This window comes from Ciona robusta, chromosome 7 (genome assembly GCF_009617815.1).
Source record: "Ciona robusta chromosome 7, ASM961781v2".
Classification (NCBI taxonomy): Eukaryota; Metazoa; Chordata; class Ascidiacea; order Phlebobranchia; family Cionidae; genus Ciona; species Ciona robusta.
Window position 1 is genome coordinate 1,426,816 of NC_143241.1, and position 25,727 is coordinate 1,452,542.

Consider the following 25,727-nt stretch of genomic DNA (forward strand, 5'->3'; position numbering starts at 1 on the left):
CACTGTACCAAATCTGGAATGACGTACGAAGATGGAAAGAGGCATATTGAACAACATTATAAATATTCATTGCCTTTTCAAATTAGTTTTGTAACTGAATTGAATGAATGTAACTTACTTTATCCTCGCGTGGCAGGAAAACGACAGTCGTTATCACACGGGTTTAACACCTCATGCCAGCTTACACGACCATGTATGATGTTATTTTGTGGGCGATTATTTTTTTTTTGTATTTTTTTATGTATGGCTCATAATTTGGACAACCCATTAGTGGCCACTGGGTTGGAGCAATTGTCGTTAAGTGTCTTGCCCAAGGACACATACGCCCACAATGGTAGCAGCGACGAGTCTGAACCCATTACCTCTGGGTTACAGGCGGGCGCGCTAACCAGTACGCCGGTCAATTAAATGCTATGTTTATTTGCAGTTCGCCTATTTCCATGCCGAAAAAAGCTGTTTTAAACCCCTGTTTCTGTTGAGATGACTTGCCTCCGTCCAGACACCCCTGTGCCTAATAAAGAGTTGCCCTTTTCCAGGTGTTATCCTTCATTATCAACAACTGTTGATATGTAGGGTGTTTAACCTACTTTTTCCAAATTAAACCAACAACAAATGCAGGTTCAAGAATTGTGGAAGATAGCACCACATGATTTATTAATTTCCACGATATTGAATGGAAATGTCAGGCTGTTACATCGATCATTTTGCACATTGCAATCGACCAAGTGGCTTGTTTTTTTTAGTTAGGTCTAATTTTAAAGAACTTGTACAGCTACATTAGTACAGTAATATTTGTTTGGTTATTTATTTTTAAATTTTACTGTTGTACTATTTGTCCTAAAAGGTTATGAATTTTTCTTTAAACATGATGACTCAAAAACAAAAATGTACTTGTGCTGGACCCTTTTTCGATTGAATGCGTTTTGACTGAAAGAGAAGAAAAGTGTAAGTAAATTTATTTTACTTTAGTTTTTCTAAAATGTATGTTTGTAAAATTTGACAATTTCTATTATTGATCCATTTGGACATACATGTTGTAACGTCACATCAAAGTTCAGTGGTGGAATTTGACAGCGAATTGATGTACAGTAAATCTGTCTCCTTTATAGAAATTATTTTAAAATGCGTAATGTGAAAGAGCTAAAAACTAAACTGAAACCCAGTGGAGAAATGTGACTGTAGTTCATCCCACACAAACTGGCGCGGCATTATGAACACATATCGCTAAGTTTAGCGTGCTCGGTAGTGACGTACTTTTTCGTTAAGTTATTGACTTTTAGTATTACGAAGCACCATCTCGCTAACTCAAACTCGCAAAACCGCTCGCTAACTAACGTGAAACTCAGACCACTTTTATACAAAGATTTGAAACCGAAAAGCAGCAGTAAAAATGCCTTTCGCAGTTGAAGAGCAAAAATATCACTGGAAGTTTTCAAAATTCAGCCAAAGACAACATTAATGTTTCCTAACCAACTGTCAGTGTAGTACTTCGTCGTTTCATGGATAGTTTGATTTCAAAGCGTCATCAGATTATACGAATGCCTGACAGAGATTCTTCAATTATGATCAAGCACCATTTTCATTCTATTGCACAGTTCCCAGGCGTGGTAAGTTCGATGGTACCCATATTCTCATCATTGCGCCAAATAAAGATGAGCACCTCTACGTCAACAAGGGGTTTCATTCAATCAATGTGCAGGCATGTCGTTTATTTTTAACTGAAATATGAACAGTATTTTAGTTTTCTGTTTTACAGGCTGTTTGTGATGATTGTGTACCAGCATTTCGAAAGTGGAAAATACTACAATGATATTTTGTTATGTGATAGTGGGTATCCATTAAAACCATGGTTGATGACCCCCTATAACCAATCCAAACACCCCTTCACAACAGAGTTACAACCAAGCACATATTAACTGTAGAAAAGTATGTCTTGTATGTGTCATTATCAAAGAATGACATCAAATTTTATTCTACAGAGCATCTGTTCCAATTGTTGCTGTTGAATTGCTGCAAGGTTACGAACTTCGATTAAAATTCCCTGCTGAATCTCTACTATGTCCTTCTCCTGTTCATAGCGACGTGGCTTTGTTCTTGGTTTAATTGTTTCGGAGTGTGATGATGATGCAGGAGTTATTGGTTCGACAATTTCAATGCAGCTTGCTTCATTTGATGTAATTAGATGTGGTTCTGTTGTTTCTTGAATTTCACCTGTACATGATGTTGATTGGGTTGCAAATGCAGATTGGCTTGTACATGTAAACTCTGCAGCATCTTCTATAATAAATTGTACAAAATATTAACATATGGATAGATGAATGAAACATTTTTGGTGAATTCACTTAACTGTAACCACTTTCAAGAGATGATGCACCCTCTATTCCACACACAGCTTGTGTTGTCCAATATGATATTGATGATTTTAAAATGTAGATCAGTAGGTGGTATCGCTTTGTTTACATCGCCATCAGTTTTGGTTGACTCTCTCGTCCATTCAGACACAGACTTCTTCGCTGAACTTTTTAAATCCGACCACTTATGTTCCACTTGTTCGATTGGCTCCACTAATGTTTACAAAGAATTGACCTACAAATAAACAGTGGAGTATATTAAACTCATCTTAATGTATCAACCAAAAATAATTGATACCTGCAATGTAGCGTATTGACTTGTACATATATTTTAGCCATGAAGAGAGCTATTTTAAAAGATACTGCTGTTCCATCTGTTTTTTCTTTTAATTAAGAAGTAAAGAAAAGAACCACAGAAACATCAAGGAAAGCAACATGTTTTAAAGATGATGAAGTAATTAACTTTGATAAATTTATCGGAGGCTACAGGAGACAATTGTAGAAAATGACAAATGAATGAATGCTGTCCAAGAAGAAATTGAACCGCCTAATGCTCTAATCCCATTAAAGATAAAAGAAATCTTTAGTGGGAACATAGCACAAAAACAAGTTCAATGCTCTATTCCCACTAAAGATAAATTTGCTAACTACGTCTAGCCCGTTACATTTCATAATGACTAATTTAAACGACTCAGACTGCAGGAAAGGAAAAAAGGCAGGGCCACGTATAAAGGCAGGGCAACGTATACAACTATTTAATGAAAACATATATTAAACCAAACAGAGAAATAAACACAAAATTGGATTACGCAACCTGGCGCTCGCCAGTTACATGGCTTCCCAAAAATGTTATACAATTTCACAATATTGTTTAAATCTTTTAGTTCTATTAGCTTATTATAGCATGTAAAGCACTTCTGAAACTATTCAACGATTAAATTAAACGAGTAATAGGTCATGGAATATGTACAAGTTCTAGTGGCTCTCCGTTGGGGAATGTCGAACCAGTTTATCTTCGCTGTGGAAAATCTCCAACACTCGTCCCATCTTCCATTTATTTCGTGGAGAGTTCGGTTCGTCCAGTAGTACGATGTCATTAACTGAAATGTCGTTCTTTGTTTGCACCCACTTTTGCCTTGGCTGAAATGACAGTAGAAATTCTTTCCTCCAGCGTGACCAAAACTGATTTACTAGAAACTGAACACGACGCCATCTGGATCGAACGTAAAGATCGGCCTTTTGAAAGGAACCTGGAGGAGGTAATAAAACACGTGATTTTGTTGTTAATAGATGATTTGGGGTAATTGGTTCAGGAGCTCCGGGATCATTCAGAAAATCGATGGCAAGGGGTCTCAGAAAATCGATGGCAAGGGGTCTCAGAAAATCGATGGCAAGTGGTCTCGAATTCACAACGTTCTCGACTTCGACCATGACGGTGCGAAGAGCTTCGTCATCTAATTGTTGCGAGTTCTGCAAAAGTAAGGGTTGTGTAAAACGTTTCTGGCAGTTTGAATTTGCCTTTCCCATACACCGCCCATATGACTAGAATTAAAGTCGACCCAATCACAGTTCGACTCCAGAAGGAAGGTCGAGATTGTCTCAGAGTTCAATTCTCTCGCCGCCACATCTTGCCCAAAAATGTCCTCACCATCGTCTGCCGCTTGCTTTAAACCGTAATTTGCGACGCCCGGTGAGCTTTTGGCGCCGAACAAATGAACTTTTATCCGGTACTCTAATATTTCTTACAGAAATCTCAAGAAATCCCGATCTTGTTTTCTTACAAAATTGTTCTCGTGGTGTTGATGGTTCCTGAAATATAAGTTTCAGTTTTAATGAAGGCACTAAAAGTCCTCCATCATGGGAGTCCCATGTGTACTAACCTTTTGCGCATTTGCATTCTTTAATCTTCCATCACTTCGGTCACTCTACCATTTTGAATTCAATGCATAACTTTTGTTGTACTTTTTGCTGCCAAATGTGTTGAATAATCCTCCAAAATAATAATTTATAATAAAAAATAGTTTGACTGTATACTACTACAATATCTGATTATTGTGTTACTTGACAAGTACATGTACAAGCAATTGCTCTTGCAAATAATGCTGGTCAATATGCTATGTTGTTATGGTGGTCCATGCTCTCTATAAGGTATTAAAATTTGCAGTACTAGTGAAGAATTCATGGGAATTTGTTGCCAGCAGATTTACACCCACACTGTGTTGCCAGCAGATGTACACCCACACTGCTACTATCATATTCCGTGCAAAAACACTACGTTAACTGTATAACAAGTCCTAAACATCAACATTTCCGATTATTCAATCCAACTCGATCGCTAAATCCGACCCGTAAACCACTAGTCTGAGCGGATTGAGGATCGGTCGGCTTCAATCCGACTCGCCTTTTTCTCTTCGCCGAAAACGAGAGTAGTGGATCGATGAGTCGGATTCGAATCCGACTTAAACCGTCATGTAAACAGGGTAAGTGACGATAACTCGAAATCGGTACCGTTTTGAACGGAAAGATTGGAATGGTAGATTCAGCTCAGTAAGGACTATCTGCACACCAATTAGAAAATTTGACTTCAGTTGTTCTTTACTATGACTTAGCGAGCATTCAAAGATGGCACCTTACTATTTCGCATTTTTACCTGTTCAAAGTATACTGTTTCTATTTTACATTTTTTTTAATATTTTAAAACAGTAATCAGCTTTGACGGGCGTTTTTTAAAGACGTGATAATACTGTCGAATAATTCTGTAACATTATTTTCCTGATTATCTTTAAATCGTCCGCGTAAAGGTAAATTAAAAAAGTTTCGTCTGACAAAGTATCCCATCTTCCCCCACCCTACTATACACTTTATTACTATAATGTTAATTAATAAAAATACATATGACAATTTAGTTCAAATTCATGGTAACACCCATAACGCTTTGTTTTTAACATGAGATATTATGGACTTGGGCCATCCTAATACGAAACACTTATACTGAAAAGTAAGAACGGTGACGCACTCACGCTTGTCTTGTAGTTGCTGGAATTGTGTAGCTGGCCAACTGATATTAAACCGCCTTTCATAATAGACATCATGACTATGGTAAAATACCAAAATGTTTGGATTAATTTCCGTTTAATATAATAATGCGAACTATACAACACCGATTAGTAAAATCAAGAAAGATGAACTTTCGGGCAAAAGCTTGTTTGGGATGTTGTGGATAAAGGGCTACTGAGAAGCCGTCGTAGAATTTAAATATTTAAAAATTTCGGCCAAACAATTATTTAGTTGGAAAACACGTTTGTTCACGTGGGCTGTTTCTACAAGACGAGTTAATTATATGCAGAGAAATACGACGTCAAACAGGTATAGTTGGGTGGGGGAAGATGGGACATCTTTTCATTCTCTTTTCTCGCCCCACATTTGGTGGTAAACAAAGAACATTCAAAGATTTATAAAACCGTATCCTCACGACTACCATAGACCGTTGCTTATTGGTTTAAAACACGAAACAATGTGCTAAAGGTGTCCCGTCTCCCCACCCTACTATATACAACCACAATAAGCAACACACAATCAATATATTCGCAATAAATAATCAACGATGCTGCGCAGTAGACTGCAAAGTAAAGTCCATACTAGTATGATAAAGTGTCGTCGTATGGCAGACGAAACGTTGGTCACTGCTATCGTAAACTTGGCCAATCCATTCAACATTAATTGCTTCAGCATAGGGGTCACTAATGGGTTGTTCAAATTATTAGATATATATAAAACAAATTAATAAATCGCCCACAAAGTTACATACGCCGTTACTTGTAAGCGGGGACGAGGTGTATGAAGCAGAACACCCGTGTTATAACGACTGTCGTTGCAACGAACATATACGCAAGGGTCGAATTAGCATTTTGCGATAACTAAATCTTACTTAGCGATGGACAAACTGTTACCAAACATATAAAACCATCTAACTTCGCGTATAAGGCTGGCGTCCTCGCAGTAAGCCAACGTACCAGGGAAACAAAAATATATTTAAGTAACAATGGTTTCAAAAAAGCTACTAATTATAAACAAAGGAATCGTAACTTCAATCATACGACGTGTGTGTGCGCGGTTTTGGATTTTAGCTTTGGATGCGCAACAGGTTTACCGGTTGTATCATTATTACAATTGATGCAAATCAATATATAACATAGGTTGAAGTAAGATGTTGCTTTATCGTTTCATTTGGTTAAATGAACAAACATGATCGGGAAATATGGGATTTGGCTGCTATAAAGTGTCTCATCTTACCCCACTAAACTATAATTACGATATTACGACGAGTTGCAACATAGAAGCAATTGTTGCGTCGATTATTATCATAATTAAATGCATTTACCTTGTTCGGATTAAAAGTGTGTTTGCTTCATAGAAAATAACCAATTTTACGCTAAGAGATATTTTAAACATTTGACCGAATATCCTTCATAAATTCATTTTATTTTTAAATAAATTATTTTTTTAAACTTTTTTATTATTATATTTTTATATTTAACCGTTTTTACCGTAGATGTTATTATTACTGTTACAATGCGACGCAGAGTGAACGAATGTTATAAACATGTGTTGGCGTGAGTGATTAAACCTTGCGGAAAAATGCGTCAAATTTGAACAAAGAGAAAATGCACGCTACTAATTCGACCCTTGTATATACGTTACATTCACCCATTTAAATATTAATTCATTCACCATCCAACTTATGCTAACTAAGTTACATTAGGTTAGTTGAACATAATGGTGTAGTGCTCGTAGCACCCGATGTCGTGAGCCAATTATACATTCCGTGAAAGGAGGTGGTATAACTTGGCGGTACGATGCGAAGCAACAATCCGGTGTACGTCTCCCGTCCACTTCCTCTACGCGGACCACCAAGCAACCAATCTCCATGATAACCAGGTTTCCCGTTACTCTGTGTCACTGCATCAGTCTGTGGATAAATTACAAAACTTCTCAACTTAGGAAACTAAATTCCAAAGGGTAAAGTTTACATTAATTGTGTTTCGTTAAAATATGAATAACCCAACCATAAAGAACAAATATAGTAGGGTGGGGAAAGATGGGACACCTTTGTCAGACGAGACTTTTTTTAATTTTCTTTTTACGAACCCCCATTTAATGATAATTAGGAAAATAAGGTTACAGAATTATTCGACAGTATTATTACGACTTTATAAAACCCAGTCAAAGCTGATTACTGTTTTTAAATATTAAAAAAAATGTAAAATAGAAACAGTATACTTTAAACAGGTAAAAATGTGAAATAGTAAGGTGCTATTTTTTAATGCTCGCTAAATCATAGTAAAGCCGATGGATTTTTTTTGGTTTGCGTGTGCGAACGATTAAACTAGTTTCATAGCTTCATAAAACAACTTTGAATATTTCGTACAGTTTGATTTTGACTCATAAAACTAGTTTTAGTTTTGTAAAAAAACACTGAGTCAAACGTGAAGAAAATAGGCAGGGGTCAATATGAATTTAATTTGAGATAAAAACAACAACAAAAAATATCAGTTTAACGTTATATATATGAAGTTTACATGGCAAAGAAACTAGCACAGCCTGTTAAATTTGGTAGGTTAACTACAAGTTGTAGAATACTGCTAATGTAAACATATTTTAATTTAGAGTCTCATCTTCCCTCACATTGTAGTTTTTTTATGTTTTCATTGCCAAACTTTGAAAGATTTGCTTTTAATTTAGTAATTTATACCACAGGGGGTTTTCAACTATAAGATATTGATATAATAAAAAGATAATATTTTGAAAATATATTCGAAATTTGGTCATTTGCACTTGGTGATAATTTACGAGAAGTGGCTTGCGCCAAAAACAGAGTAGTAATACCCAATTTGTAGCAAAAATAAAAACTTTATTAATAGTTATTGTTAATTTTCTGTTATTACAAGCTCATATACATTTGTAGGATACAATATTTATCCATTGATGTTCGAACAATACCCATTGTCGTTCACACAATACCAATTGTTATGCAATAATATAATGTATAGGTAACATGTTAAAAACTATGGCAGTAGGGAAAGAAAAAGAATGTTTAGATTTAATTTTCAAAGCGTACAGTATTCTTTCGTGTTATTTACGTATATTCCTAATTATAAATACACTTAATAATCAAAATTAACAATGATTTTAAACTGTCCCATCTTATCCTGTGTTTTCAAATTTGTAAAATTTTACTTGTTGTGCGGACCGCTAAATAACTCCTCGTGTGTTTTATTATATTTTATTAAATTGTTGTCAATTAATAAAAGAATGATAGTACTAGTTCGTGGTATTACCCAAAAATCGTCATCTATTTTGATTTTGGAAATATTTGGCAATATGTGCCTAAGTGTCCCATCTTCTCCCATTGTAATATAGGTAATTGAATAGTTATGACAGAACTCCCACGTTTTGGGTATTTACCTGTTTTCGAGATCCTACAAGTTAAAAATGCTATTATGATGCAAATAACTAAAGGTTGAATCGCTGTTATGTCACATTTGATTGACAGGTTAAACAATGAATGATGCAATGAACTCACATGTGAATTCCTAATATTTTGTAACAAACATTTTGCTTGGTTAAGGAAAGCGTTACAAATATAAAGCAGCGCTACTTCTGGCACATATTTAGGTTGTTTTCGTTAAAACGGTAAAGTATATTTGTTTTACACGCAACCGTGAAGAACGCCGCGCCAAGTGTATTAATGTAATGCATAAATTAATACGTTATATATGTGTGTATTCCAGCCTTACCGTTGTGTTGTAACTTGAACCGAGCCAAATACGAACCGATGTATGTGATCCGAATACGATGGTTTGTTGACAATAGTTATAAACCACGTCGTACATCGCTTTATCCACAATATCCACCAATCGACCGCCATTGTCAATGCAGTACTTCGATGCTGTGGTAAGGTTCATGGGTGTTCTATTTGCAGCATCAGGAAACCAAAGGATCAGATTCTGATAACCCGTTCCGTTACCTGTAAGAAAAATGAATTTATATTTTATATAATATAATAAATTGAAGCAAAATGAGATTGTTATTATCATTCGTGACCATGCGATAGTTTTACATTCGTACCTATATACGAGGACCAATCCACAGTTATCGGCATCCAATCCCACCTTGTAGCTTGATCAACTCGCTCTATTTCAACTATAAAGCTGAGTTTCTTAATTTCAAGAATGGTCACGTTGAACTTGTGGGGCAAAGATGGGTTGCTCGGTCTTGCTGTTGCGTGAACGTAATCAGGAACTTTGGGCAAGCACATCATGTAGATCACCTCTGCTATTGATTTAGCTTTCGTGGAAAACGAAGATACTTCATAACTCCCCCCGTTGGTCAGCGTCCGATCTGTTGTTAAATTTCATTAATAAATATTAATTTACAACTTTAACGTAAACAACTTACGTGAATCAACTACGCTCATAACCTCTACAAGCAACACAAACCAAATGCACTTCATAATGACCAATAGTAATCGAAATAACTCCTACAGTAATCTGCGTTATATTAAAATATAGGTAATTGAAACAACTTAAGCTGGATTCACAGCAGACGCGTTTGACGGTAGCGGTGCGGTTTTTGACCTCGCGGAAAGCGGCAGGGGCATTCACACCAGTCGGCGTCAGGCCGTGACGACGTGATTTTCTCGGTTGAAGCGGACGACAGATTTAACTTTTCCGTCAGCCGCAGCAGTATCTGGGTGGTTTGCCGGGTGCAGAACCTTGTTTTTTGTGGGGTATTTGGCTTGTTATGATTAGTTTTTAGTAGTTTTGTTCACATATTAATTGGTTCATGATTAATTACTGTAAATCAACATATTTACGACCCAGAGACACTCAATCTGTCCAGCACATTGACCCAGATTTCTGCGGGTGTGAAGCCCCCTGCCGTTTCGAATGTCGCGCGGAAAATCCGCGAACGATCGCGACCGCCCAGCACCGCTAGCCGCAACCGTCAATCGCGTCTGGTGTGCAGAGTCCTTAAAGGGCTATTAAACGTAATTGAATAACAGACTGATGATGCTAGACACTGGCGTAAAACACGGGTATGCAAGGTATGTCTGCATACCCTGCTAAACTCACATAAAATAACGTGATTTATACTTTTGGGGAAGTTTATTCAACATATTTAATAAACTACACGCAATTTTCGAATAGAAAATGCAGTTTCGCAATCTACGCATTTATCGTTGCTTTCGTTACGTTTGGCGTAAAACACGGGTATGCAACATATACGGCCCTGTATTTTGAGCGGCTTGCAGAATGTTTCGGGTCTTGATAATATGGCCCGCGGTCTATAGGCGCCTAACTTTTGAAAACTCAGGGTACTCCTTAATAAATATTCAATACTAACTACGACTTAGGTATAATGGCCTTTATTGAGGTTTCATACAATCGGCAAATATTTGTTATTTAGCAATAATCTCGATTGGCAAACTTTGCGAAACGTTTTTATATTTTCTTAGCATAAAATCTAAACACAAGCCGTCCGTGTGACGTCCGAAACGCGTGGCGGCAGTACTGTTTGATCGGCGGACGCGATAAAGATTGTGAGACCTTAGAAGTGCGGCCGGCGATGAACGCATTTTCAGTTAGATGTGTGTTGCAACTGATGGAAATTTCTATAGATTATTTCGAATGTAATAAAATTAAAGACAAAATTATTTTTTTCCTATGAGCTAGCTATGCTGCTGTCAGTGAGTTTTTAAAATCGAGGCGTTGCTTTACGCGTGTACGAAGTATTTTTTGCAAACTATCTATTCTATACTTTAATGCGCTTACGTGAAAAGGCAAATATCGAACCTGCTTTCAAGCAGCTGTAGGCTAAATAATCAAGGGGACAACCGTTATTTTGATGCAAATAGTCGACGTGTGAATTGCTATTATGTCGCAATTAATTGCCAGGTCAAATATTAACTATACAATAGGTGTTTTCCCTAACATTCGATCGGATGTTTTCCACCATCCGCGTCATGCTTCCGTTTAATTAAATGGAAAATGTTCATATAAACCAGAGGTAACGCGTCGCTGCCATACGATGTAATATAAGGTGTCTACGTACATGTAAGAATTTTCCATGTAAACAACTAACACACGCATGCTGTTATCAGACGTTTAATTGGAACTGCAGCAAAATATGTTCGGTTATTTATGTTTAAATAAAACGATCGTACCTTAGCTGTATTCAGCTGGTGCAATATTGCAAAAGCAACGTAATTGCTGCAACAGTAAACAAATTGTTGGCAACCCAAAAATATGACATAAACTGGAACGCCGAATGCGTGTCTGCTTTGTATTGGTGGATATGTTAAAATCTAGTATTTTTACACTCATTCGTTAAAAATGTACATATAATATCAGTTACTTAAACCTTATATTTGGTTCGTAGAAAATTTACTGCTTACAATAAAGCAAGCCATCCTTGAATCACTTATTTATCATCGCATGATGGGGTAACTCGGCAAGTTATTACACGGTTTTCGATGCGTATATGCGCGACTTACAAAAGTTAACAAAAACGAAACCTCACACATTAGTATAACATTACAAGAAATATCTGCATTTTCTTTCCTTGTTGTCTAATTTTTTATACACAATACGTATGCTACTTAACAATTTCAGCTTTTTATTTTACCTTTGCGTAGTTACGGTTAAAATGTTGCTTTAGAAATACGGTGAAGCCAAACCGATTATCATACAGTAACTACTTTCGATACAAATAAACCTCTGCAACTGCTCTAACCACAGTATCCAACCAACTGAAATAACTGAACGACTCCAATACATTTAACGCGACTCGAATGACAAAGCTTCTTACCCTGTTGTTCTGCTTAACAGCGCTATTTGTATTTTTCCATTGCCCCAGTCATGCTTCCTTTTATTAAATGGGAAATTAAACCTGACGTAAATGATGGTTGCTGTTACCTGCACGTCCCTGTTTACACCGTGTGTGTATTCAATGCATACGTTTCGGTGCGTTTAAATAAAGGAATGAATATCGCTGGCAAATTAATATATGAATCTCCCTATTTATATAACTTTGTGGGTGATTATATATTTTCCCATTATTCCTGCGTGGTTGACAGTTTGGACAGGCCAGCGCCCTACAAACATACGTGGAAATTTAGTAACATATGTTAACCAAATTGAACTATGCATGTATTATATGTATAGCTCAGTGGTTAACAAAAGTTGGACTCCGCTGTACGTTTTGACAAAATATGATCTATAGGTGCAATACTTGACGAACAGCAACAATGAGCTGAAATACAATGATAGTGAGAATATTACGGTTGATATTGTTGCCAATAAAATGATAACACAATAAAATAAGTCTGTGTATTTATACGATATTTATGTTTGTATTATGCGTGTAGTGTTGTCGTCACCTAGCGGTTGGTTTATAGCGGCTACCTCGACAGTCTTGTGACGTCACATAAGGTGTTTGTTTGATCACAGTGCTCACGTGCGCCGTTAGCGGATGGAAAAACATCAGGCAACACAAAAAATGCTTCCAAAGACATTTTCAACGTTGATTAGCCCTCCCCGATTTTGGTTGATTGACTCGCAGTCCTCGCTTACAAAACACTCGCCTTCCAATGCGTGGCAGTTACACTACGTGGATGGTTGGTTGAAGTTGGTTCTGCAACTAATGTGGATTGTATTTCAAGATTTTAAGTTGAGTAATATTTAAGTTAAAACTATTATAATTTGTACCGGTATATTGCTATTCATTATTATTATATTATTTAACTAATGTTAATATTATTACTATTGTTCCTTGCGTTTAAACCTAATCTTATTTTATTTTTTAACTTATTTATTTCAAGAATCGCTTCACGGTTCATTATTAAGTCATAATACAGGTCACTGGCGACATAAATTTACGTCACAATCACTACTATTGCGTTGAATGACATCGCGTCATTACCGCGTCGCTTTCGCTAATATTGTTACGTCATAGTTAGGTCATCGTTCGTCTACACTCGCTCTTATGACGTCACAATGCGGTTTGTTTTACGGGTGCGTTTCGCGATTTTGTTTCATGGGGCCCCATGCGCGTTTTGCGTCGACGCAAGGCACATTACTTGTATATTCGAATATATTTGCGCTATGGACGCGAACGTTTAGCTTACAGTTACGTGGTAACTTGTAAGCGGCCATGACTGGTATGAAACAGAACATCCGTGTTATAACGACTGTCATTGCCCAACGTCGTTCAAACAATACCAATTGTTATACAATAATATAATGTAGGTAACATGTTAATAATTATAGCAGTAGGGCAAGGAAAAGAATCTTTAAACTTGATATCCTGTGTGTTTTCGAATTAGTAAAACTTCACCTGTTGTGCGAATCGCTAAATAACTCCTCGTGTGTTTTAATATTTTCTTGAATTGTTGTCAATTAATAATATGATGATAATAAATATTTTATAAATTAATAAACTATAAGTATTAATGCGTCTGTGAAAAAAGAATCTTTGAAAAATCTTTAGCCGTTTCCGAGATATCGCCAAAAGAAAATCGTTAGCACGCCGTTTTCCATTGTAAGAGATAGGCCGCGCACAATCAAGAAGCACCAGTGACGTCACCAGTCAAAATGTAAGTGACGATAACTCGAAATCGGTACCGTTTTGAACGGAAAAATTGAAATGGTAGATTCAGGTCAGTAAGGACTATATGCACACCAATTATAAAATTTGACTTCAGTTGTTCTTTACTATGACTTAGCGAGCATTCAAAATTGGCACCTTACTATTTCGCATTTTTACCTGTCCAAAAAATATTGTTTCTCTATAACATATTTTTTAATATTTAAAAACAGTAATCAGCTTTGACGGGCGTTTTATAAAGTCGTGATAATACTGTCGAATAATTCCGTAACATTATTTTTCTCATTATTATTAAATGGGGATCCGTAAAAAGAAAATTAAAAAAATCTCGTCTGACAAAGTGTCCCATCTTCCCCCACCCTACTATACACTTTATCAATATAATGTTAATTAATAAAAGTATATATGAGATAGTTCAAATTCATGGTAACACCCATAACGCTTGAAAAGTGAGAACGGTGACGCACTCCCGCTTGTCTTGTAGTTGCTGGAATTGTGTAGCTGGCCAACTGATATTAAACCGCCTTTCATAATAGACATCATGACTATGGTAAAATACCAAAATGTTTGAATTAATTTCTGTTTAATATAATAATGCGAACTATACAACAACGGTTAATAAAATCACGAAAGATGAACTTTCGGGCAAAAGCTTGTTTGGGCTGTCGTGGCTAAATGCTTAGAAGCTGTCGTGGAATTTAATAATTTCGACCAAACAATTATTTAGTTGGAGTAAACACGTATGGTCACGTGGGCTGTGTCTACAACACGAGTGATTATATGCAGAGAAATGTGACGTAAAACAGGTATAGTAGGGTGGGGGAAGATGGGACAACCTATCGTTCTCTTTTCTCGCCCCACATTTGGTGGTAAACAAAGAACATTCAAAGATTTATAAAACCGTATCCTCACGACTACCATAGACCGTTGCTTATTGGTTTAAAACACGAAACAATGTGCTAAAGGTGTCCCGTCTCCCCACCCTACTATATTACAATATTAAGCGATGTAGAATATACAACCACAATAAGCAAGACACAATCAATATATTCGCAATAAATAATCAACGATGCTGCGCAGTAGACTGCAAAGTAAAGTCCATACTAGTATGATGAAGTCTCGCCGTCTGGCAGACGAAACGTTGGTATAATGAAATGAAGTTTCAAAACCGAAGTAGCCATTTTATATTAAACTATACCTGGTAGTAATAAGAGCAAAATAAAGTAAAGTATGTTCGTTGGAATTGTGAAGCATTGCAGCAGGTGGCGCGCAAATATAGTGACGAGTTTTCTACTGACTTAAAAATAAAAAAAAGTTTACAAATGTTTTTTTTATCGTGTGTAACGAACGTAACAACGATATCAGAGTTGAAAAGGAAACAGAAGCGAAAGGTTTTAAAATAATGATTGCAAAATATTTGTCCATGTGAATTAACCCCCATGCTCGTCACTGCTATCGTAAACTTGGCCAATCCATTCAACACTAATTGCTTCAGCATAGGGGTCACTAATGGGTTGTTCAAATTATCAGTTATACATAAAACAAATTAATTAATCACCCACAAAGTTACATACGGTGACTCGTAAGCGGGCACGAGGTGTATGAAGCAGAACACCCGTGTTATAACGACTGTCGTTGCCCCGTCATGCGAGGATAAATAAGTTACATACGTGGCAACTTGTAAGCGGGCACGAGGTGTATGGAACAGAACACCCCTGTTTTAACTACTGTCGTTGCCACGAAAGCAAGGATACATATACGCAAGGGTCGAATTAGCATTTTGCGATAAATAAATCTTACTTAGCGATGGACAAACTGTTACCAAACGCATAAAACCAACTAACTTCGCGTATAAGGCTGGCGTCCTCGCAGTAAGGTCAACGTACCAGGCAGAAATTATTTTATGTAACAATGGTTTCAAAAAAGCTACTAATTATAAACAAAGGAATCGTAACTTCAAATTCTCAGATCCGGGTTGACGTCATAATGCGTATAACAAGCGCTTTTTTGTTTTTTTTGTGCTGTTGTTGTAACAGCCTATTGCTACACAGCTTGGCATTTTTAATTAATTAACTCTATAGCTCTATTTTTCTCTATTTACGATCTCGTCTATACTGTACACTGCGTTGTACGGGTTTTCTAAGGCTGCAGCAAAACAACCCGGATCAGAGAATACACGACGTGTGTGTGCGCGGTTTTGGATTTTAGCTTTGGATGCGCAACAGGTTTACCGGTTGTATCATTATTACAATTGATGCAAATCAATATATAATATAGGTTGAAGTGAGATGTTGCTTTTTATCATTTGGTTAAATGAACAAACATGATCAGGAAATATGGGATTTAGGAGCTATAAAGTGTCCCGTCTTACCCCACTAATCTATAATTACGACGAGTTACATGAACATGTGGATTGTTACGACATAATAGCAATTTACACGTGGAGTTATTGCGTCATAATAGGGATTGAGTAACAATTAGATTGTTGCAACATAGAAGCAATTGTTACGTCGATTATTATCATAATTAAATGCATTTACCTTGTTCGGATTAAAAGTGTGTTTGCTTCATAGAAATTAAACAATTTCACGCTGAGAGATATTTTAAACATTTGACCGAATATACCTCATAAATTTATTTTTAAATCAATTATTTGTTTTTTTAAACTTTTTTATTATTATATTTTTATATTTAACCGTTTTTACCGTAGATGTTATTATTACCGTTACAATGCGACGCAGAGTGAACGAATGTTATAAACGTGTGTTGGTGTGAGTGATTAAACCTTGCGGAAAAATGCGTCAAATTTGAACAAAGAGAAAATGCACGCTACTATTTCGACCCTTGTATATACGTTACATTCATCCATTTAAATATTAATTCATCCAACTTATGCTAACTAAGTTACATTAGGTTAGTTGAACATAATGGTGTAACGGCCGCAACAACCAATGTCGGGGGACGATTCCACATTCCGTGGTAGGAGCCGGTTGAACTTGGCGGTACGATGTTAAGCAACAATCCGGTGTACGTCTTGTATCCACTTCCTCTACGCGGATAACCAGGGTACCAACCTCCATGATAACCAGGTTTCCCGTTGCTCTGCGTCACTGTATCAGTCTGTGGATAAATAACAGAACTTCTCAACTTGGGAAACTAACTTCAGGGGCTAAAAGTTTACATTAAATTGAAAGTATATTTTTCGAAATGATTTTGCTCTCAATTTAATGTAAACTTTTACACCTGGAAGTAAAATCGCTTTAATATATGTTTCGCTAAAATATGAATAAACCAACCATAAAGAACAAAATGACGCAAATAATCAAAGTGTGAATTGTTATTATGTCGTATTTAATTGACAGGTTAAACAATGGCTATTATGATGCAATGAATCCACATGTGAATCCCTACTATTACGTAACACACATTTTGCTTGGTTGAGGAAAACATCGTAAATATAAAGCAGCGCTACTTCTGGCACATATTTAGGTTGTTTATTTCCGTTTAAAGGGTAAAGTATATTTGTTTTACACGCAACCGTGAAGAACGCACCGTGTGTATTAATGTAATGCATAAATAAATACGTTATATATGTGTGTATTCCATCCTTACCGTTGTGTTGTAACTTGAACCGAGCCAAATACGAGCCCAACTATGTGATCCGAATACGATGGTTTGTCGACAATAGTTATAAACCACGTCGTACATCGCTTTATCCACAATATCCACCAATCGACCGCCATTGTCAGTGCAGTACTTCGATGCTGTGGTAAGGTTCATGAATCTTTTATCTGCAGCATCAGGAATCCAAAGGATCAGATTCTGATAAACCATTCCGTTACCTTTAAGGAAAAATAAATTTATATTTTATTTACTATAAGTTGATATTAAGCTAAATGAGATTGTTATCATTCGTGATCGTGGAATATAGTTTTACATTCGTACCTATATACGAGGACCAATCCACAGTTATCGGCATCCAATCCCACCTTGTAGCTTGATCAACTCGCTCTATTTCAACTATAAAGCTGAGTTTCTTAATATCAAGAATGGTCACGTTGAACTTGTGGGGCAAAGATGGGTTGCTTGGTCTTGCTGTTGCGTGAACGTAATCAGGAACTTTGGGCAAGCACATCATGTAGATCACCTCTGCTATTGATTTAGCTTTCGTGGAAAACGAAGATACTTCATAACTCCCCCCGTTGGTCAGCGTCCGATCTGTTGTTAAATTTCATTAATAAATATTAATTTACAACTTTAACGTAAACAACTTACGTGAATCAACTACGCTCATAACTTCTACAAGCAACACAAACCAAATGCACTTCATAATGACCAATAGTAATCGAAATAACCCCTACAGTAATCTGCGTTATATTAAAATATAGGTAATTGAAACAACTTAAGCTGGATTCACAGCAGACGCGTTTGACGGTAGCGGTGCGGTTTTTGACCTCGCGGAAAGCGGCAGGGGCATTCACACCAGTCGGCGTCATGCCGTGACGACGTGATTTCTCGGTTGAAGCGGAAGACAGATTTAACTTTCGGAAACCAGATTTAACTTTTCCGTCAGCCGCAGTAGTATCTGGGTGGTTTGCCGGGTGCAGAACCTTGTTTTTGTGGGGTATTTGGCTTGTTATGATTAGTTTTAAATAGTTTTGTTCACATATTAATTGTTTCATGATTAATTACTGTAAACCAACATATTTACGACACAGAAACACTCAATTTGTCCAGCACAATGACCCAGATTTCTTGGCCATAAAAATGACTTGTCGCCGCGTTAGCGCCAACCGCACTGCGGGTGTGTAGCCCCATGCCGTTTCGAATGTCGCGAGGAAAATCCGCGAACGATCGCGACCGCTCCGCACCGCTAGCCGCAACCGTCAACCGCCTCTGGTGTGCAGAGTCCTTAAAGGGCGATTAAACGTATTTGAATAACAGACTGATGATGCTAGACACTGGCGTAAAACACGGGTATGCAAGGTATGCCTGCATACCCTGCTAAACTCACATAAAATAACGTGATTTTTAATTTTCGGGAAGTTTATTCAACATATTTTAATAAACTACACGCGGTTTTCGGATAGAAAAGGCAGTTTCGCAGCCTACGCATTTATCGTTGCTTTCGTTACGTTTACACCAGGGGGGCAACATATACGGCCCGGGATTTTGAGCGGCTCGCAGAGAGTTTCAGGTCTTACATGATAATGGGGCCCGCGGTCCATAGGCGCCTAACTTTTGAAAATCCAGGGTACCCCTTATTAAATATCCCATACTATCTACGACTTTCTGTCAAAAGACGCTGCATATTTGCGCCAGGTAGAATGACCTTTATTGAGGTTTCAGGGTTGATATAATCGGCAGATATTTGTTATTTAGCAATAATCTCGATTGGCCAATTTTGCGAAACGTTTTATATTTTCTTTGCATAAAAGCTAAACACAAGCCGTCCGTGTGACGTCATAAATGCGTTGCGGCAATACTGTTTGATCGGCGGACGCGATAAAGATTGTGAGACCTTGGAAGTGCGGCCGGCGATTAACGCATTTTCGGTTAGATGTGTGTTGCAACTGATGGAAATTTCTATAGATTATTTCGAATGTAATAATTAAATTAAAGACAAAATTATTTTTTTCCTATGAGCTAGCTATGCTCCCTTGCTGTCAGTGAGTTTTTAAAATCGAGGCGTTGCTTTACGCGTGTACGAAGTATTTTTGCAAACTATCTATACTTTAATGCGCTTACGTGAAAAGGCAAATATCGAACTTGCTTTCAAGCAGCCGCAGGCAAAATAATCAAGGGGACAACCGTTATTGTGACGCAAATAATCAACGTGGGAATTGCTATTATGTTGCAATTAATTGCCAGGTCAAACAATCGCTATTATGATGTAATGAACCCACGTGTGAATCCCTACTATTTCGTAATAAATATTGCTAGATATTGGCACAGTATATATCATGTTGGTACATTATTATAGTCGGATTAAGTTTGCTGCGTATTTAGTAGCACATGGTGTATACAGTTATGATACAACGATAATCGTTCAACATTAAATGCTAGACCAGTGGTTCCCAAACTTTATCTACTCGCGTACCACTTATTGGTTTATGCAGCGTTCTCGTACCACCTACATACCAAACTACTGAAGGCTCGTGAACAACTCATTTTAAATAGTGAAATTAGAAACCGCACGCATACGTGTTTTTTTCGGCGGGAATTCGCAACACAAACTTGGCACTGCCTTTCTCACAGTTGCGTGTAAAATAAGTGTAATTTGCCGATTAAACAAGGTAACAGGCTGTAATAAACAACCTAAATGTTTTCCAGAAGTATAACTGCTGTATATTTACGATGTTTTTCTCAGCCAAGCAGCATGTTTGTTACGAAATAGTAGGGATTCACACGTGGATTCATTGCGTCATAATAGCCATTGTTTGACCTAGCAATTAATTTCGACATTTTAAAATGGATTTAAAATTGCCCCTAATAGGTTTATTTGCAATATAACAGCAGTGGGGTCGATTTTATAAAAATGTAGGGGTTGCGATATTAAAACGTATTAGCTGGAAGTCGGCGTATTAGCTGGAAGTAACTAAAGGAATGGATATCGCTGGTTAAACAATATATGAATCCTTCTATTTATCCCCGCGTGGCTGTTTCATAGACTTCGTGCCCGCTTACGGGTTACCGCGTATATAACTTTGTGGGTGATTATATATTTTCCCATTATTCCTGCGTGGTTGACAGTATGGACGCCCATATGGGAAGATGAAAACAGTAGATCTATGTTAAACGGCTGTAATTGTCCCGTCACAAGTTTTTATAACTTGTCTTAAACTAACCCATCTTTCGTATCTACATGGCTGTTTTTTTAGTTTCAATGTCGTTTTAACAAGGTTTAATCTCGATCTGAATGTACGCTAGCAGTTGGAAAAAGCTATACTAGATGACTGTTTGGTAAAGGACTCCTAAATCAGTAATTTATGAATACAAAAATGACTACAACTGCTGTAAACACTATATCTGGCTTCTACGTAAGATACTTCCTCGTTTGATCCATTTAATAAGTTTTAAATTACATATAACGACGGTTATAACAATTGCCGTTGCCCCACCATGCGAGGATAAACAAGTTATATACATGGTAAATCGTAAGCGGGCACGAGGTGTATGAAACAGAACAACCGTGTTATAACAACTGTCGTTGCCCCGCCATGCGAAGATAAATAAGTTACATACATGGTAACTCGTAAGCAGGCACGAGGTGTATGAAACAGAACACCCGTGTTATAACAACTGTCGTTGCCCCGCCATGCGAGGATAAATAAGTTACATTCATGGTAACTTGTAAGCAGGCACGAGGTGTATGAAACAGAACACCCGTGTTATAACAACTGTCGTTGCCCCGCCATGCGAGGTTAAATAAGTTACATTCATGGTAACTTGTAAGCAGGCACGAGGTGTATGAAACAGAACACCCGTGTTATAACAACTGTCGTTGCCCCGCCATGCGAAGATAAATAAGTTACATACATTGTAACTCGTAAGCGGGCATGAGGTGTATGAAACAGAACAACTGTGTTATAACAACTGTCGTTGCCCCGCCATGCGAGGATAAATAAGTTACATTCATGGTAACTTGTAAGCAGGCACGAGGTGTATGAAACAGAACACCCGTGTTATAACAACTGTCGTTGCCCCGCCATGCGAAGATAAATAAGTTACATACATGGTAACTCGTAAGCGGGCATGAGGTGTATGAAACAGAACAACCGTGTTATAACAACTGTCGTTGCCCCGCCATGCGAGGATAAATAAGTTACATAAATGGTAACTCGTAAGCGGGCACGAGGTGTATGAAACAGAACACCCGTGTTATAACAACTGTCGTTGCCCCGCCATGCGAAGATAAATAAGTTACATACATGGTAACTCGTAAGCGGGCATGAGGTGTATGAAACAGAACAACCGTGTTATAACAACTGTCGTTGCCCCGCCATGCGAGGATAAATAAGTTACATACATGGTAACTCGTAAGCGGGCACGAGGTGTATGAAACAGAACACCCGTGTTATAACAACTGTCGTTTCCCCACCATGCGAGGATAAATAAGTTACATACATGGTAACTCGTAAGCGGGCATGAGGTGTATGAAACAGAACAACCGTGTTATAACAACTGTCGTTGGCCCGCCATGCGACGATAAATAAGTTACATACATGGTAACTCGTAAGCGGGCACGAGGTGTATGAAACAGAACACCTGTGTTATAACAACTGTCGTTGCCCCGCCATGCGAAGATAAATAAGTTACATACATGGTAACTCGTAAGCGGGCATGAGGTGTATGAAACAGAACACCCGTGTTATAACGACTGTCATTCCCTGCCATGCGAGGATAAATAAGTACATACGTGGTAACTTGTAAGCGGGCATGACGTGTATGTAACAGAACACCCGTGTCATTGTGCATGTAGGTTAGTTTGACCACTATTCGTATTCCCTTAGACCGTTCATCTGGAGGCAATACACTTTTTATTTATATTTGCACACTAACGTAAACAAAGCCAAAAGTTACTGATTACTGTGTTACTAACGGGTTCCCGATGCATGGCAGTTTACTTGACTCGCAAGCGTTATAATCATTAATTACTCATTAATTGGACGATTTTATACACTATGGTTTATGAGACTAAGCTTAGTTAGAATTAATGTATCGAATACAATCGATTAATCAATGTTAAAGTACATTTTATAATTAGCGCCTTTAAACAAACAGAAAAGTAATCGTTAATTACTCGCTAATTAGGCGACCGTATGCAGTATGGTTTATAAAACTATGCTTAGTTCAAAATATTTTATAGATTGCAATCATTTAATTAAAGTTTAAGGTATATTTTGAATTTAGCGCTTTTGATCAAACAGTAAAGTAATCGGTAATTAATTTTAAATCTAAAAGTGTGGTCTAAAAATTCTAAATATATAATATGATTTGATTGAAACAAAAAACAACAACGGCCAAAAAAACAACAACAACAACAAGAACAACTGTTCGACGAAAAAGGATCTATATGACCACTTAACAAAAAAGGAACCACAAAACATCACTTATGTAACTTTGTGGGTGTTTATTGAACACGTTAGTGGTCATATAGATGCAATCGAGTATTACACTGTTTATGTTTCGTTTGGTCTGGTTAGTAAATCGTTTACATCATAGTTTGGACGTTAAATTGTCGCCGTAAGTTGATGCACTTGCTTTCATACAAACGAATTCAGTCAATGCTAACAGCGGGCAAATCTGCCAAGAACAGTTTACATCGTGAAATGAGGTTGGTACTTACTACTCAGCACTGTAGAGATTGAATATTGAACTACGGATTATTCAATGACCATTATTGGTTGTGTTTATAGCGGTAAGCATTAATTTATTACGAGTTCTTAAACAAAGACACTTTAATGGAACGATATACCAATGTTTACATACTTTTCTTACACTTCGTGCCCGCTTACGGGTTACCGCGTACATAACTTTGTGGGTGATTATATATTTTCCCATTATTCCTGCGTGGTTGACAGTATGGACGCCCGTATGGGAAGATGAAAACAGTAGATCTATGTTAAACGGCTGTAATTGTCCCGTCACAAGTCTTGTCTTAAACTAACCCATCTTTCGTACCTACATGGCTGTTTTTTTAGTTTCAATGTCGTTTTAACAAGGTTTAATCTCGATCTGAATGTACGCTAGCAGTTGGAAAAAGCTATACTAGATGACTGTTTAGTAAAGGACTCCTAAATGAGTAATTTATGAATACAAAAATGACTACAACTGCTGTAAACACTATATCTAGCTTCTACGTAAGATACTTCCTCCTTTGATCCATTTAATAAGTTTTTATACTAACAAAACCACTCCTAACACCAGGAACACAACAGACCTGCAACTGCTCTGGCTTCTGATTGTAAACTCCATTTTGAAAAACAAATTTCCATTCAGGAAACATTGATGAAACAATGCATTATAATGGGCATTGTTCGCGTCAATAGGCCTCTTATTTTCTGAGCAGTTTAGGTGAATTCCTAGGCCGTGTATTGAGTAGGCCATGATACGCGGTGACTCGTAATCGGGCACGGGGTCTATGAAACAGAACACCCGTGTTATAACGACTATCGTTGCCCCGCCATGCGGGGATAAATAAGTTATATACATGGTAACTCGTAAGCGGGCATGAGGTGTATGAAACAGAACACCCGTGTTATAACGACTGTTGTTGCCCCGCCATGAGAGGATTGCCAAGACTGCCAAGAACAGTTTACATCGTGAAATGAGGTTGGTACTTACTACTCAGCACTGTAGAGATTGAATATTGAACTACGGATTATTCAATGACCATTATTGGTTGTGTTTATAGCGGTAAGCGTTAATTTATTACGAGTTCTTAAACAAAGCCACTTTAATAGAACGATATACCAATGTTTACAAACTTTCACTTGATAACAGCACTAGCAGGCAAGTGAAATGTTTGACTACCTACATATGTTAATGCTGTTACTTAAAGGGCCTAAACACACTCAAATGTACATCGCTTTATTAGATAGAGTGTGTTTTTCTAATTCAACGACACCTTACTTGTTTTAATCAGTTCTCTATAACCAAAGATATTCCAGCTCAAACACCGTGAAATTCATAAAACTGATTTGAAAGTTGCGTGGCGAAAAAATTGAGAAGTGTACTACCCACGTGACACATCACGTCACAAAATTGTTGACGCGTGGCCGCTCTCATTCAGAAAGGCAAGAGGCAGTGTTTTCAGCGAAAAACGATTTCGCTTTTACGAATGAATCAGTCACGTGACTAGTACGTTCCTACGTCACAATCACGGAGCTCGTAGTAAAAAAAAGATAGCGCTAGAGATCACTGTATGATTTTCTATGCATAGCAACAAGGAATCGAACATGTGTTAGTTATTTCTCAAACAATAACTTATATAAATGCTTCTTTATTTGTTATAGTATCCAAATTACTAATATATGTGTACAGTTAAGTAATAAATGTGTAATAAGCTAATATACACAAACATTTTATGTATTCTTTGTCAAACATTTTTTTTAAACAAATTAATTGTATTGACATATCATAGCAGTGGCGTCGATTTTATAAAAATGTAGGGGTTGCGATATTTAAACGTATTAGCTGGAAGTCGGTTTGTAAAACACTTAAGATTCGGTGTAGTAAAAGTGCTGATTAATACTATACTAATTAGTTAAAGACGTGCTTATTCATTAGATCTTTGATCTCTTGTTTTCCTGTATGGCTGATTGGCTGGCAATTTGACAACTCATTAGTGACCACGTTGTTGGAACAGTTGTTGTTAAGTGTCCAAGCCAATTGAACTGATTTTCCCGAAAAAACGCGGCCATTTAAGTTTATCCTTATTTATTATATTATTTCTATGGTGGTGTATCACAAATATTCATGGCGCGCAAAATGAGAATCAGAAACACGTGATCCGTTGTCTGTTTTTCTCTCTCTCAATATTTAAGTTTACAATCTGAGAGAGAATGGGAGAAAAATGGAGCGAAATGAGGTCATGGAGATTCTAGTATATAGTATACCCGAGCTTAGGTTTTAACGGCCATTTTCGACACCTTTTAGTGGTCTCAGTAGTATTAAGTTTCTACATTCTACAAATTATAATGCAAA

The 25,727-nt window shown here is 37.2% G+C and overlaps 3 protein-coding genes and 1 pseudogene across 7 annotated transcripts; all 4 read right to left on the minus strand.

Annotated features, from left to right (window-relative positions):
* Positions 1-216: 216 nt before the first annotated feature.
* LOC149733348 (uncharacterized) lies at positions 217-2,677 on the minus strand (annotated as a pseudogene).
* LOC149733349 (uncharacterized) lies at positions 2,559-4,902 on the minus strand. Of its 3 annotated transcripts, none has more exons than XM_089882100.1 (3): positions 4,232-4,902; positions 4,000-4,160; positions 2,559-3,821 (listed from the first exon to the last, which is right to left on the minus strand). In XM_089882100.1, the coding sequence occupies exons 2-3, from the start codon at positions 4,000-4,002 to the stop codon at positions 3,327-3,329; spliced, it is 498 nt and encodes a 165-aa protein (XP_089738226.1). In that variant the 5' UTR covers positions 4,003-4,160; positions 4,232-4,902; the 3' UTR covers positions 2,559-3,326. The 3 variants fall into 3 exon arrangements, with proteins under 3 accessions (XP_089738226.1, XP_089738229.1, XP_089738225.1); XM_089882103.1 differs by having other exon boundaries at positions 4,098-4,160; positions 4,232-4,901; XM_089882099.1 differs by having other exon boundaries at positions 2,559-4,160.
* Positions 4,903-5,249: 347 nt separating this feature from the next.
* Positions 5,250-10,046, minus strand: LOC149733350 (uncharacterized). 2 transcript variants are annotated; one of them, XM_089882095.1, is made up of 5 exons: positions 9,810-10,046; positions 9,480-9,752; positions 9,149-9,378; positions 7,109-7,320; positions 5,250-6,091 (listed from the first exon to the last, which is right to left on the minus strand). In XM_089882095.1, exons 1-5 carry the CDS (start codon positions 9,862-9,864, stop codon positions 5,950-5,952), a joined length of 912 nt encoding a protein of 303 aa, XP_089738221.1. In that variant the 5' UTR covers positions 9,865-10,046; the 3' UTR covers positions 5,250-5,949. The 2 variants fall into 2 exon arrangements, with proteins under 2 accessions (XP_089738221.1, XP_089738222.1); XM_089882096.1 differs by lacking the exon at positions 5,250-6,091 and having other exon boundaries at positions 7,024-7,320; positions 9,810-10,031.
* Positions 10,047-14,584: 4,538 nt separating this feature from the next.
* Positions 14,585-19,435, minus strand: LOC149733351 (uncharacterized). Of its 2 annotated transcripts, XM_089882097.1 has the most exons (5): positions 18,294-19,435; positions 17,964-18,236; positions 17,631-17,860; positions 16,927-17,138; positions 14,585-15,524 (listed from the first exon to the last, which is right to left on the minus strand). In XM_089882097.1, exons 1-5 carry the CDS (start codon positions 18,346-18,348, stop codon positions 15,449-15,451), a joined length of 846 nt encoding a protein of 281 aa, XP_089738223.1. In that variant the 5' UTR covers positions 18,349-19,435; the 3' UTR covers positions 14,585-15,448. The 2 variants fall into 2 exon arrangements, with proteins under 2 accessions (XP_089738223.1, XP_089738224.1); XM_089882098.1 differs by having other exon boundaries at positions 14,585-17,138; positions 18,294-19,426.
* Between the last annotated feature and the right edge of the window lie 6,292 nt (positions 19,436-25,727).

What these genes read in the sequence shown, in the direction of transcription:
- LOC149733349 (XM_089882099.1), bottom strand. Translation starts at nt 3,878, where the DNA reads ATGGGAAAGGCAAATTCAAACTGCCAGAAACGTTTTACACAACCCTTA.
- LOC149733350 (XM_089882095.1), bottom strand. Translation starts at nt 9,864, where the DNA reads ATGAAGTGCATTTGGTTTGTGTTGCTTGTAGAGGTTATGAGCGTAGTT. An exon ending in TATGAGCGTAGTTGATTCAC is followed by an intron (nt 9,753 to 9,809) that starts GTAAGTTGTTTA and finishes ATTTAACAACAG; the next exon opens with ATCGGACGCTGACCAACGGG. An exon ending in GTTCAAGTTACAACACAACG is followed by an intron (nt 7,321 to 9,148) that starts GTAAGGCTGGAA and finishes ATTTATCCACAG; the next exon opens with ACTGATGCAGTGACACAGAG.
- LOC149733351 (XM_089882097.1), bottom strand. Translation starts at nt 18,348, where the DNA reads ATGAAGTGCATTTGGTTTGTGTTGCTTGTAGAAGTTATGAGCGTAGTT. An exon ending in GGATTGGTCCTCGTATATAG is followed by an intron (nt 17,861 to 17,963) that starts GTACGAATGTAA and finishes TTTTCCTTAAAG; the next exon opens with GTAACGGAATGGTTTATCAG. An exon ending in GTTCAAGTTACAACACAACG is followed by an intron (nt 17,139 to 17,630) that starts GTAAGGATGGAA and finishes ATTTATCCACAG; the next exon opens with ACTGATACAGTGACGCAGAG.